Source organism: Ischnura elegans, chromosome 1, assembly GCF_921293095.1.
Source record: "Ischnura elegans chromosome 1, ioIscEleg1.1, whole genome shotgun sequence".
NCBI classification, from domain to species: Eukaryota; Metazoa; Arthropoda; class Insecta; order Odonata; family Coenagrionidae; genus Ischnura; species Ischnura elegans.
In genome coordinates, this window is record NC_060246.1 from 53,294,108 (window position 1) to 53,307,619 (window position 13,512).

The 13,512-nt window shown below is 37.2% G+C and overlaps 1 protein-coding gene across 1 annotated transcript in view; it reads left to right on the forward strand.

The window, feature by feature from the left end:
* Positions 1–13,512, forward strand: part of LOC124160663 (cubilin-like) — a 270,327-nt gene that overhangs the window by 189,733 nt on the left and 67,082 nt on the right. The window contains exons 46-52 of the mRNA XM_046536589.1: positions 2,135–2,278; positions 5,418–5,602; positions 5,707–5,872; positions 8,451–8,654; positions 8,897–8,982; positions 11,970–12,161; positions 12,525–12,744. Coding sequence (XP_046392545.1) covers positions 2,135–2,278; positions 5,418–5,602; positions 5,707–5,872; positions 8,451–8,654; positions 8,897–8,982; positions 11,970–12,161; positions 12,525–12,744 — 1,197 coding nt within the window. The remainder of the gene's footprint in view (positions 1–2,134; positions 2,279–5,417; positions 5,603–5,706; positions 5,873–8,450; positions 8,655–8,896; positions 8,983–11,969; positions 12,162–12,524; positions 12,745–13,512) is intronic.

Below are 13,512 nucleotides of genomic sequence, written 5' to 3' on the forward strand. Positions count from 1 at the left end.
GTGAAAATTCTCTATTTCCCACAATTTGCATTTTCCCGCAATTTACACTTTTTTCTTGGATCCCTAGAAAAGTGTAAATAAGGGGTTTTACTGTAGTAGGGCCTCCTTCGCATCTATAGCGTTGGGGTGTTTTTCCCTCGTCCCCTCCCTTCCGCTCCTATCCCTTCCCAGAGGCGTCGGCGGGCTCCCATCGTGGCGGCGCCTCTATCCTTTTTCCTACCCCTCCATCCCCCCCCCGGGTGATTGGGCATATAAGCCACGGGCTTGGTTCCTGGCCCCGGTGCGTTGTACCCTTAAGAGGGTTTACCTCGAACCCTCATAGTCTCTGCCTCATTGACAATCTAACGATTTGATCGTTGGATCATTCTTCGTCATAGAATGGTCCTCCAAGATTGTTCAAACATTAATTGCGTAAGCTTGGTTTCGTTAGTAGTAGGACCCGCCCGCCTTTGTGACGGTGCGGGATTCCTCGTCCCTCCCTTCCTTCCCTATCCCCTCCCAGGAGGCGTCGTTGGGCTCCTATCGCGGCGGCGCCTCCTTCCTTTCTCCTTCCCGTCCTCCCCCTCCTGTGGGCAGAGGAAAAAAGCTAGCGCTTAGAATCCCTGCCCCAGGAGAGTAACCCGCGAGCCTGCCCTAGGTGCCTTGTTCCCATTGCCTCATTGGCAGTTCAGCGATTTGATCGATGGGTTTTTCTTTTTGACAGGAAAATCCTCCAAAATCGTTGGCGCATTAATGGCTGGTGCCGGATTTAGCTATTTAGTGGGCCCTGGTCACTTCTAGAGAGGCAAGGGTGTACCCCGTCCCTCCCTTCCAACCCTATCCCAGAGGCGTCATCGGGCTCCTATTGCAGCAGCACCACTTTCCTTTTTCCTTCCCATCCAAATCTCTCCCCGGGAGCACAGGCATATAAGTCTCTGACTTGGTTCCCGGCACCAGTGCGTTGTAACCCTCAGAGAACCCCCCTTGGGTCCTGATTATCTGCCTCATTGACCAACGATTTGATCTGTGGATGCCTCAATCTGCCTCAATCCTTTTTCCTTCCCTTCCACTACCCACACACATGCGACCAGTCGGGTGATCACCTAGCAATCTGTCCATAGGCAACATAGTATCCTCCCTTTGCAGGCCCTTGTAGCCTAGTATGGGCCGAAAAATGACTTTTTTCAGGATCAAATATGCCCTGTGCGGGAAAGTAGCCGATTTATATACAGGGCTCAGATCCAAAATTTCTCATAATTGGATGTTATTAATCGCCGCTACCCGGACCCCAAAGTTAGAGATTTTGCTAACATTCAAGCTGAATTTAGATGGAAACACCTATTGAGAATAAATCACTGCTACAAGCCCATTTTGGCAAGAAACAGTGATAAATAGAACAATCAAGGTTATATGACAAAGTTATAAGTTTATCAACAGAATTCTATGTTTTTACGATGGGTGAGAATGATCAACAAATATTAAGTGTATGCAACCCCTATGCTACCCAAAATGTCTGCCTGGGGTGGCATGCGCTTGATCTTGGTGCGATATCCCGGGAACCAAAGAGCAGAAATGAAAGATATTTAAGGTGATACACTAGAATTGTCTATTGAGTCTTAGTAAAATAAAAGAAAAGTGATAGAATAATCCCAGAGTGACGTCATCCACAGTTATGTCCGAAAAACACCCAAAAATATGAAAATTTCGAAAATTTTAAGTGCAATGCAGCAAGTTTTCCCAGTATCCGATTGCAAAAATTATTTTCAAAATTCATTTTCTAACCAAATGGAACAAATCTTCCCTCCACCAGAGAAAATTTGCGTGTGTGAAAAACTACGTACATACATCTCTTTTGAACGCATAAGAAATTTGTGATGTTGAAAATTATAGATCTAATATTTTTTGCAACCCAAACAGTTTGGGAATTCCAGCTATTAAAATTCTTAAAGCTCGACAATCAGATGACTTTCACAGCTTTGATCATGTAGAAGTTTATTTGTGGTTTAACACTTGTATGTATTTAATATTTTTGTATTTTTAGATATAATTTATTTTTAGCATTCAACGTGCAAGTTTTGACAGGTGTGTACAACCGTATTAAGTACATATTTTGATGATTATTGTATAAAATTTGACCAATCATCTTTCTCCACAGGAAGAATCCTAGCAGTTATCTGTGGATCCAGTGTTCCTTCTCCAATAGAGGCATCATCTAACCAAGTAGAAGTTAAACTTGTCTCTCGTGGAGGTTCCTCCGGCTTCAAAGGCTTTAGCCTCACTTTTGATAACAGCATGGAATGTAAGTATGATGTTAATCACAAGGAAATTAAAGAAAATTTTACCATGGAACTATTTGAAAGCTATGATTAATTTTTATAGTCCCATAATGAATGTTTCCAAAATATGGACATTTTGTATTGGCAATCTTCCTCCAGCTACCTTATTACTACTAGTTCCTTTTTTTAGTATCTTGGACAAATGTATTTTTCATTTTTCATTTCTGACTGGTTTTGTTTTACTGCACCTTAAGGTTTTTAACGTGTGTAGTTGTTTGTGGTAGAAGGATCAAATACTACCTCTTTATGTTAAAATGAGTCAATAATCGCTTGAGTTCAAGGGGGCGTGTAAACGGGATTGAGATATGTTAGTGTCGCATGTGGTCTGTTATTGTTTCCATAAGTAGTTTTAATATGTTGTGGACTGGGTATTTAAATCCAATCTCTTCAGGTGGAACTAGAAATTTAAAAAATATATGGAAACTGTGACACTTAAGCATTTTTACCCCATTTTATACTCAATTTTATATCCTGTCAGGAGAAAAAAAAAACAATATAAGGTTCAATTTTTTTGGATAAATGTAAAAATATTGGGTGAGTTGCGGGCTGGAAAAAGAAACTTCATACGCCTGTTTTTCTAGTTATTATTTCCACCATTGCCAGTAAAATGGATGACCCCTGTTTACTTTCAAGTTAAGCTATGCATTGACCTAAGGAGATAAACCCCGTGATGCCAAGAGCATACCATGACAGGGAATTATTGGCCTTGTTATGCCCTTATGTTTTACTTGATAACTGGCTGACCTGGCAAATTGTTGTTTTACCATGTAAATTATCTCTAGTAAATACTGTGGTGGTCATATAAAAAATAACTACCTTATTGTAATAACTAATGTATTGTATTGTGGGGATGTGGTACATGACTGAAAGCGGCAGATGCTGTGAACGATGTTGACCTATACAAAATAGTAAACATTCTTTTTTTAATTCAATTCATTGTACTTATATTTATTGTTATTTTATTAATATATAGACACCCATCCCTCGTATAGCGCAAGGGATGCATTCCTTCGGGTCTTTGCACTATAGGAATTTGCGTTATACGAGAGCGTTTTAACATTGGGAAGATAGGGATGCATACCTGGTAGCATAGGTGTTGGGTATCTAATTTCCCATAAATAGCCTTATAATACCTTATTTACATAAATTTTACAGTTTAAAATATCTTTAAAGATAGTAGGCATGCATTCAAAGACTTTTATTCACGTTAAAAAAAATTCGTACATGCTTTTGAAATTCCCTCCTGTTGTGCGGGTGGGCTTACATTTGCTATCTCAGGGATTCGTAATGCATTGCCGGTTGACGATATTTCAGACCACTCTAAAACAACTATTGTGTCACCCAGGCCCTTTTGTCGCTCATCGAAATGACCGGCAAATGCTATTTTGAATGCCATTTCATAGCTAGCGGAGTTCATGAATGATAAATCATTTTAATTTGAAGTCCTCCAAGGCAATAGCAGGTACGTGAAACAGTCTTTAAATGCCTTGAAACCTGACCCAGGTTTTCCTTCCCTGAAAATGAATGAAGGAGAATGCATTCTTTTCCAAAACAATATCGTCTCGTCAACAGTAAAAAGTAGTTGAGGGGGAAAGGAGCCACTTTCAATCACAGCTTGGAGTTCTTCAGAAAATGTTGCGGTGACTGCGCTATCAACACTTGCAGATTCACCTGATATCGCCGCACTGAAAATACCTGCATGCCGGTTAAAATTATGGAACCAACCGAAGCTTTCACTAAATGTCTCGGAACGATTACAACCCTCATATTTTTGTACTGATTCACAATGTACTTTCCGTATGTGTTGACTCGTTGGTTGAAGTTGGTGCGGCTGAGGTCACAGATGTTTTAACTTCGTCTATAATCTGAATAAGGCATCGTGAGTTTAAACTTCCGCGCAATATCGCTTTGATGCTCTCCATTTTCAAAGCAATTGACTTCTTTCAATTTCTCTTCTAGGTTTATGGTTTTTCTTGATAACTTCTTGATTTTTCTACCCACATTCCTATTTTTTGCCATTTTCCTCTTGGTTTTTACTCTGTATGGCTCTATCAAAATCACCTTCTACTGCTGAACTGTATTCCTGAGACGCAGAGGGCCTACAACTGCTGGGAGGGAACGAAGCCATTGTGTTTGAGACTCCATAGCGGACCCTTTTATGTGTTGATGCTATTCATACGCAACTCGGCCACCGCTCCATTTTTCTCCCGTGAATACCGATGACCTTGAAGGCTTTGGCGTAGACCCTCTGCCTGGAAGTCAATCACCCGATAACCTATGACGGCAAAAATTACGTCTCAAACCCTATTGCTTAAAAAAAACTCATTTCCACTAGCTCCATGCTTAATTAATGATCTAAATTAACTGTGATCATTCTTTTAAGGAGACAAGATAAATTACTTCGGTAGGCCGGCTATCTGGACCCTATGACGAGTACTGAAATACTTTTGACTATTGCATAGCAATGGATTTCGATTAATATATAAACGAAAAAGAAGATTTGAGGCAAGCAATAATATCAATATGAGTAAAATGATAGCATTTTCGTGTGTACTTAGCGCAAGTTCACGTTTTATCATGAGAGCGTTTAAGTTTTTTGATTAGGCTACACTGTGTTGCGATGTTTCCCCGAGGAACGAACTTGTGCTTTATCCAAATTGCACTATACGAGGCATGGGTGTGTGTGTATATATATATATATTATTATAATATGATTTTCGCAATATGCTGTACTCCTGAGAATGAACTTCCACTGTATGCTTTATCTCCATGTATAACTTGCCTGTGTGTTTAATGTATTTGGGTACAAAGAGGGCGATGGAAAAGTTCCTTCTGTCTCAATTATCACACAGAAAATACCAACAGTGTCATATATCCTGAAACTTGCTATTCATTCCTCACTCATCCCTTAAATGTTTGTATCTTTGCAAAGTATTATTTTTGCTTCTCTTGTATTCATGCTCTTCTGAGCTCCAGAAAAGCCCTTCACCTTATCCTCTGGTTTCTCAGGTGCTGAAATCACCAAGTGTTAACTATCACTATCTGATATATTCATCTTTTAATTTTTAACTGTTGATTCATGCCCCGTTGTCCATTTTTCAGCTTGCGGAGGCCGATTGGAAGGAATGCCATCAGGAATTCTGGAAAGTCCTGGCTACCCTAATTCTATTGCTCACTTGCGAGTATGTGTTTGGCATATAAGTGTTCCACAAGGCAGGCGAATAAGAGTTGAGTTCCAGGACTTAGATCTTGCTGGAAATGCACCCTACTGTTCTCAGCGATTGGCTGTGAGTTAAACGTCTTCTTTTTCATTGTAATAGTGTTTATTTATATCTTGTCATTATTGTGTTATTTACTTGGCATAGCTCTGTTATGTATAATTCTTTTACAGTTTTTCAATGGAGAAGGGTTCAGCAATTTGATTAAAATTTTATGTGGACAAGGCATACCCCAGCCTATTGAATCTTCATCAAATACCATGATGGTTTATTTTTGGCCCAGGTATGCTTCCAATCATAGAGGATTCAGAGCAACATATTCTTCTGATTTACCCACCGGTAAGTAGTGATGGCCTGAGCCTGTCTGTCAGTGGATTTAATTTGAATAAATTCATGGAAAGGGACAAGATTCAGTCCAATCTTCAAATCCGTCCCCCTTTTTTCATCTTAAATTAGAGGATCATTAAATCTTTAATCCAAGGCAGAGCTGGGAAAGCTTACAAACAAATTTGTTAATTGTGCAAGCAATAGCCCAAAAGTTGTTTGCAAACCCCATCCAACTTCTAACTATTTGGGCAATTAGCCATTATTCAATACAATAATTTCTTATTTGTGTGTGTTATTTCATTTTCAGTTTTATCAATGAATCTGGAATCATTCTACCTGACTTTATCTGAGGCAAATTTGCATATGTATAACATGTAATTATCCTCACTATCAAAATAAATGAGGTGTATTTTCAATGATTCAAAAAAAAAACTGTTGTAAAATTTGCTATTATAAACCATCAAGTTTTTAGTTGTGTAAACTTCATTTAATGTCTTCTCTTTCAATGAAAATATGGTAGACCCCCATTTTTTGATTGATTCAGCTTATGATCTGAGCTGATTTTTTGTGCACTTTTTAAAATGGCAAATTTTGTCTATTTTGTTTCCAATAGCAACTCCCACAATGCATCATAAATTATGAAATTTCACACCCTAAACAAAATACAATTTTTAAATAATTATAGTTGAACATACTGATGCTCATTACTTTCTTATTTCTGTCATATTTATTATTTACTACGAGTGATAGAGCTTCCAAAAATATGTTGATGAAGGAATGCCTGGGAAGATACTTGAGGGTTGGTAGATTGAAGGCAAGAACTGAAATCCTAGTTGGATTACATCTACATCAACCAATTAGATGGGCATTGATATGCCAGGGCTGGCAGGAGTCAAATCTTTGGAGGAAGAGCCATAAAACTTGCTATTATAAAGTTTGAGTGTTAACACGTTGCGTACGGATGGCGAGAATTCTCGTCATTTTTTTCCCGAACGTTTCGGACGGATGACGAAGATTCTCGTCATTTAGGTGCGTCAACCTAAACAATTTTAAAGTGTACAATACGTATTCGTCAGTACGTTTTCAGTTGTTGTTCGTGATTCATAATGAATTGATGCATCATAACGTTTGATTGGATAAAGATATATTCTAAAAATTAGCTTTTTAACCATCTTTAAACCAAAGGCATTATGCCCTAAAAGGCACTTATTTCCAATTTCAGCATTCCTAGGAATTTAAATACCCCGGTACGTAACGTGTTAAAATAACATCAGTTCTATTCTAATTTTTTGACTTGTCAAATGATATCTTTATATTTTAGGAGTTATGTGCCCATGGTAGCACAGCGGATATTCTTTATGGAAAGGAGAGGGAATCATATCTCTGTTGAGCCTTCAGTAATAAAATGGAAAAACCTTCCTCTTGTATGTCCTTTTCAGGCACTTTGGATTTTAATTGGTGGTATAACAAAGATATTTTGTATTTTATATACTGTTATACTATTTTATACTATTTACGATTTAGTGATTGTAGCCTAAACTCAACAAAATTTTGCAAAGGAAGAAGATGTCTTAGTAATTCAAGTGGTAGAACATGAGGTAGGAATTCACGATATCCAAGTTCAAATCCCAGTCAAGGCAAATGAATTTTCCACTGTGAAATTTTCACAACTTAATGCAAATTTTATTCTCTGACTCTATAAAGGTTTTCCATGGGTTAGCCCATTGTTTTTTCCTTGAATATTGTATTGGTAAATAGTCCAGGATTCAAATGTCTGGCTTTAGCTTCGGGATTATGGTGCTATGTGCACAGTCACGCTGCCCTGTGGCATTGTATGTCTGGTAGCATAAACCATCTTGACCTCAAGCCATTAAAACTCCACAGAGAAAGAAGATACTTTGGTAGTTTCAGTGGTTGAACATCTGCTGGATGATCAGGAGATCCAGCTTTGATTCTTGGTCTAGGTCGGGGGTCTCCAATTTACTAGGCCACGAGGGCCACATTCCAAGTTCCAAATTGCCCCACGGGCCGGATAGCAAATTTGCCGATGACTGAAGTATTTGATATCAACATCTACTGAAGTATCCGGTGGCGTATTTCTTAGTAATGAACAGTTGAAGGTGACTTTGATGTGCAGTACAGCGTTGCAATGCTCCTTCCGGCATCTCACAGGGTTAAACGAGCGAGAATCGGGTGCTACTTGAAACGATTGCGCAGGCCGGATGAAAGCCATTCGCGGGCCGGGGGCCGTATTTTGGAGACTCCTGGTCTTGTTAAATGAATTTTCTTGTGTGGAATATTTACCCTTCAATTGTGTGGGTATACACAACTGGATGCTCACACCAGGCATAATCCACATAATATTTTGAAATGGTGCTTCTCTTTGAAGCCTATTGGGAAAAGTTCTTTATGAATGACTGGATAAAATTTTGCCAATGCCCTCAAGTCTCTTGGCTAATACCTACCTATGTGTAATGTGGAAACTTTTCTCAAAACTCGTGAATATCAAGGATCTAGAATTAGTTACTAGATAAGTTCGTAAACTGTTCTATTAATTACCTCATACTGTTCTCTCTCTTTAAAATTGTAGTATGTGAAGGTGATCTGAGCTCTTCCTCTGGTATCATTACATCCCCGAGAGTAGCCAATATGAGTGTTTTCTTTTGTACCTGGGAGCGCAGAGAAAATTCTCCTTCCAACTACACTCTGTCTCTTACGTTGCTCAACTCTCAGATTGGTGAGGCTGGATCTGGCACTTGCCGCTACAACCCAACTTCACTTATAATCACAAATGGTAAGTGCTTATAAGGGATTAATTACTTTTTTCTCTGATAAATTTTTTAATGGGCTTCTTCATTTATATCTCATTCCTTTGATTAAACTAAGCTTCAATTTTTTATGAGAATTGAGTTACATATTCCTAAATAACTCATACATGTATTTTTGGCTGAATATGATTGTTAAATGAAGCCTCTCTAGATATAGTGAAAAATGAATGGTATCAACTAAACCACGTAATGTTTTATTGTTTAACAGGAGATTCCGTTCCTCTTGATGAGTTCTGTGGTAACTATACTACACAAATAATTACTGCCAATCCATACCCAATAACAAAAATTATGGTACGTATCTTGTTATTAATATTTTAGCTGCTTCTTTATCAGTATAGCATGTTTTTTCCCTATGTATAGTTTATTTTGGAAACTCAAATGTTTTGATCCTTTCACAATAAGTATTTTTTAGAGAATGACTATTTTCTCTCTGTCCATTCTCTCTTCTTAAGTATAATTGTTATTCATTGCTAAATTGTTGTGTTTTAGATGTTAGAGAAATGCCACTATATCTTTTTTTCATTGTATGCATTTGTGATACCCAAAAGCCTCTTTGAAATGGGGCTCAGATTATTATTTTTATCTGATTGAAAATTCTTCCATGAATGACTTTTTTTTGTGTAACTCAAATGGAGCATTTTATATCTTTGATTAAATTCAAAATTTTTTATCTAATTATTTTTATATAATTATCCTGTCCTTTGAGCATTTGGTTTAGAGTCCCTGAAAGGTCTCCCCTTATCGAAAAAACTGTTGGATTTTAACAGTTACTGTTGGATTTTAATAGTTACTGTTGGATTTTCTACAGTTACTGTTGGATTTCAACAATTACTGTTGGACTTCAACAGTTACTGTTGGGATTATCAGTTACTGTTGGATTAAACAGTTACTGTTGGATTCAACAGTTGTCCCAATTAACTGTTGAAATTTTCAACAGTTTTTTAACAGTTTTTCGTTAAGGGTCATTTGTGCAATCCATCTGATCTTATAGTTTTTTTTCCCCAACCTTCGGGAGAAGACTCCCTTATTCTATCACTTCTTCTACTGCTACTAGGTATCTTATACACTCCCTAGAATTGAATGAGCTATCATTCAGTGTGGGTAGAATAATTGTTATAGTTTCATCGCGGTGCAGAAGCTTGTCAGAATGCTTTTTCTGATTAAGATTTTGCTAATTCTCTCAGCAATCACTTATATTTAATGAAATTTTATTTATAAAACTCAAAGGATGAAAATGGTAATGAAAAAATCATTCGGCTAAACTGAGATTCAATCCTAGATCTCCCAATAGCCTGTCAGTTATGTCACCATTGGAACCACTAAGCCATCATCTCTTAAGGTGAAATTCAGTTTGAAGCTTCAGGCCATTTACTTCATGGTAAATTTTGCATCATTTGGTATTCACATTGGTAATCTCAGACGATATAAAACTCCTGACTACTCGTATATTATCTAGGCCCCTGTGATGTCACGTGGAGTGGTATCGTATGGGTGCCAATCTGGGCTTTTTCAAATGAGGTTGAAATTGACCATTAACATTCGTCTAAACTGGGATTTCTAAAATCAAATAATTTTTATATTATGAATACACTAATGGTGTGTGATGAATCACAATCAATGTCTTTAGTTTTCTTTGATGAATGAAACTACCCTATTGACTCTAAACCTTGAACTCTGACAGCATAACACCAGCTAAAAAGCCAAACTCTGGGGGCACTTACAAATTTTCGTATCAATTCCCATTCTGTCGAAGATAAAAGCTTTTCTCTTCCCAGAATAGGGTAGTTTCCTTCATTAAAGAAAACGAAATGCATTGATTGCGAGTCGTTACCCACCATTAGTGTATTCATAATATACAAATTCTTTGGTTTTAGAAATCCCAGTTTAGATGAATGGCATTGGTCAATTTTAACCTCATTTGAAAAAAGCCAGATTGGCGCCCATGCGATTCCACTCCACGTGACGTCAAAGGGACCTAGTTTCTACACGAGAGGATAGGAGTTTTACATGGTCTGAGATTACCAATGCATGCATGAGTCACAGAGCTCAGGGAAACATCTCTTAATAATCACTTATTAAAATTGTTTCAGGTCGGAAAGTTTCCTTCATTTGATAAGGTAGTGATAACCCATATTTAAGCAAAGCGCTACCTGCTAGCAGCCTGCGTCGTATCAGCGCTCAAGCCTCGCCTCAAGGTCATCTCACAGGGCGGCAGCGCGATCCAGAAATATGTCACATGGACTTTTCCCATCATACCTACTTAGCTGTCGTGTTTTCGTGCGCTTGATTTTCACTTTTCGTTTAATCGCAAAAAATAGATATCGGCATTGGAAAATCTAAGAGCGTGAAATGCATACTCGAGGAGTAATAATCTTTTGATATAGCCAATAAAAAAATAATAATAGGAAACCACCCTATTAAGCTAATTGTTTTTCAAGGTTCAACCTTGTTTCATTTAAACCCACCATCATAGTATATGCATATTGGAAATGAGATTTTTTTTTTTAATTTTTTTTTTTTTAAGCCTTGGAAGTCAAAATGTGCATACTTGAGGCTTTTTAATGGCTCGTTTGGCCGTCATTTTGCCAGGACAGCTGAAAACATCAAGTTGGCAAAATTCTAGCTTGCCTTCTGTTAGAAAGATATTCTGTATTTTACAATTCCAGATTAACAATTTTCTGCGGTATCTTCATTTTGCTCATTGTTAATGATGCAATGATGAGTATTTTTCAAGAACATAGCCTCCAACACCTCATATATTGATAACGTCCACAGTAACATTTTGAGAGGGAATTTTTTATAAGTTAATTAATATTATAAGTCTTAAAATATCATAAACAAATTTCTTCACATCACATATCATTTTTAGGCTGTTTCTAAAAAGTCTTATTCAACCTTTGGGAAGAGCACATAAAATCGATGAAATGTTTTTGTCGCATAGGATGCCTTGAAGTGACTTTAAATTACCTTTTTAATTCATAGAAAGCAGTTTCAATCATTGCATACTCCAAAACCTCAAAAAAGTGGCAGGTCCTCGTTTAGTATTTTTCAGCATTTAGCGTTTAAGGTTTTTTCCTCCCTTAAATATCTGAGAACAGGATTTTACTGTAATTGCTACATATATTTCCATATAATTTTTACTGTTTTGGAGCTTCAAAATTGTAATCCTCTGTAGTGTTTTCATTGGTAATTACTTTTAATTCCTCTTAATAGTATGTGGTACGATGAAGGGCTCCTTAATAATGAGAAGTATTGTCCACTCATTCCATCTTGACCAGGCTAGGCAAGGTTTGAAAAGGCGAGACCGAGGAGGTGTGAGCAACTTCACTTTGCAGTACTCTGTATCCAGATGTGGAGGAGTTTTGGTGGGGCCAAATGAAGTTTTAACTAGTCCAAACTATCCACAAGAATATCCACCAAACGTGGATTGCGCTTGGGCTCTCAACTATCCAGAAGGACAGCAAATTAAGGTAAATAACTTTCTGTTTTTCTTCAAGTATTAAAAGTTATCCAAACAGCACATATGCTACATTATGCATAACGTATGTGCGTAATTAGTGTGTGCCAACTTTATAAATGTGTAGAAGATCTACGATTAATAATGGATTTGACGTACATTCTGACCTGGTTTTGGGCATGCTTTTTAAAATTTCAAATTTTCTTTCTACACACAAAATCTGTCATCAAATATTTAATTCAGCACCATATTTGTTAATAAAACATATTTTTAACTTAGCAAATATATGCATGTACTGATTGTCATAAAGTTTACTTCCTCATCCATTTACGATGAATCTAAATTTACGATGAATAATTTTTGTCTTCTTTTTCAGTTAAAGGTAACCAACATGAGTTTGGAAAATAATTGCTTGAATGATTATGTGCAAGTAAGAAATGGTGGGAGTCCTAAATCTCCATTGATTGGATTATATTGTGGCACTAACATCCCAGATGCCATCATATCTCAGTCAAACCAGCTGTGGGTGTTTTTCCATTCCAATATTATGAATCAAGGCAGAGGATTTAGAATAGAAACTGAAGCTGTAATTGGAGGTAATTAAGGTGGTTGATTTTTTAAAATAAGTATTGGACTTGGATTATATACTAGGTAACCTATCTTGGCCAATTGCTGTAATTTAGTGGCAAGTAGAGTGAGGAAATTAGTTCTTCAGTGTAAGCCCTATGCAGGGAAAACTCTCAGCCATTTCTGCATTTATGAGTGGCAAAAACATTCCAATTAGATAGCAATTTAAAATCATATTCAGTAACATTACATTTTGTAGTGGATTACTCCTATGCCTAATCTGTGGTTAAATACTCTTTGATTAGGGAAATTGCATACTTTTTATAAACAGTATGCTGATATACTACAGTAAACACTTAGTACCGCAATATACTTTTTTCCGCTTAAAATTAAGTTTATACACTAGAAAATGACTCCCAAAAGTCTCCCGAATTTCACGGGCTAAAAAATACCGCCCCAATAATCTTAGGTCGTGACGTCATAGTTCAGTTGGAGTCCAAGATCCAAGCCCAGTAACTGCAGGTTTGGAAGAGCCACGTTGGGTTTAAAGGAGAATATTTCCATATTCCATGAAACTGAGATTTTTTGATAATTCGGCCGCCGTAGAATAAAAACTCAACTTCTCAACAAAAATGGAGATAGGTGTTTCTCGATGGTTACGATGGACTCAAATTATTTATGGCACTTGTTCAATTTCAGTTACGGAAGGACATAGAAAATTCCATGATGTTTAAAATCAAGGGAGGAAATATGAAAATATAGAGCAACGTTGATCCTCATGCATTCGAGTGCCAGCC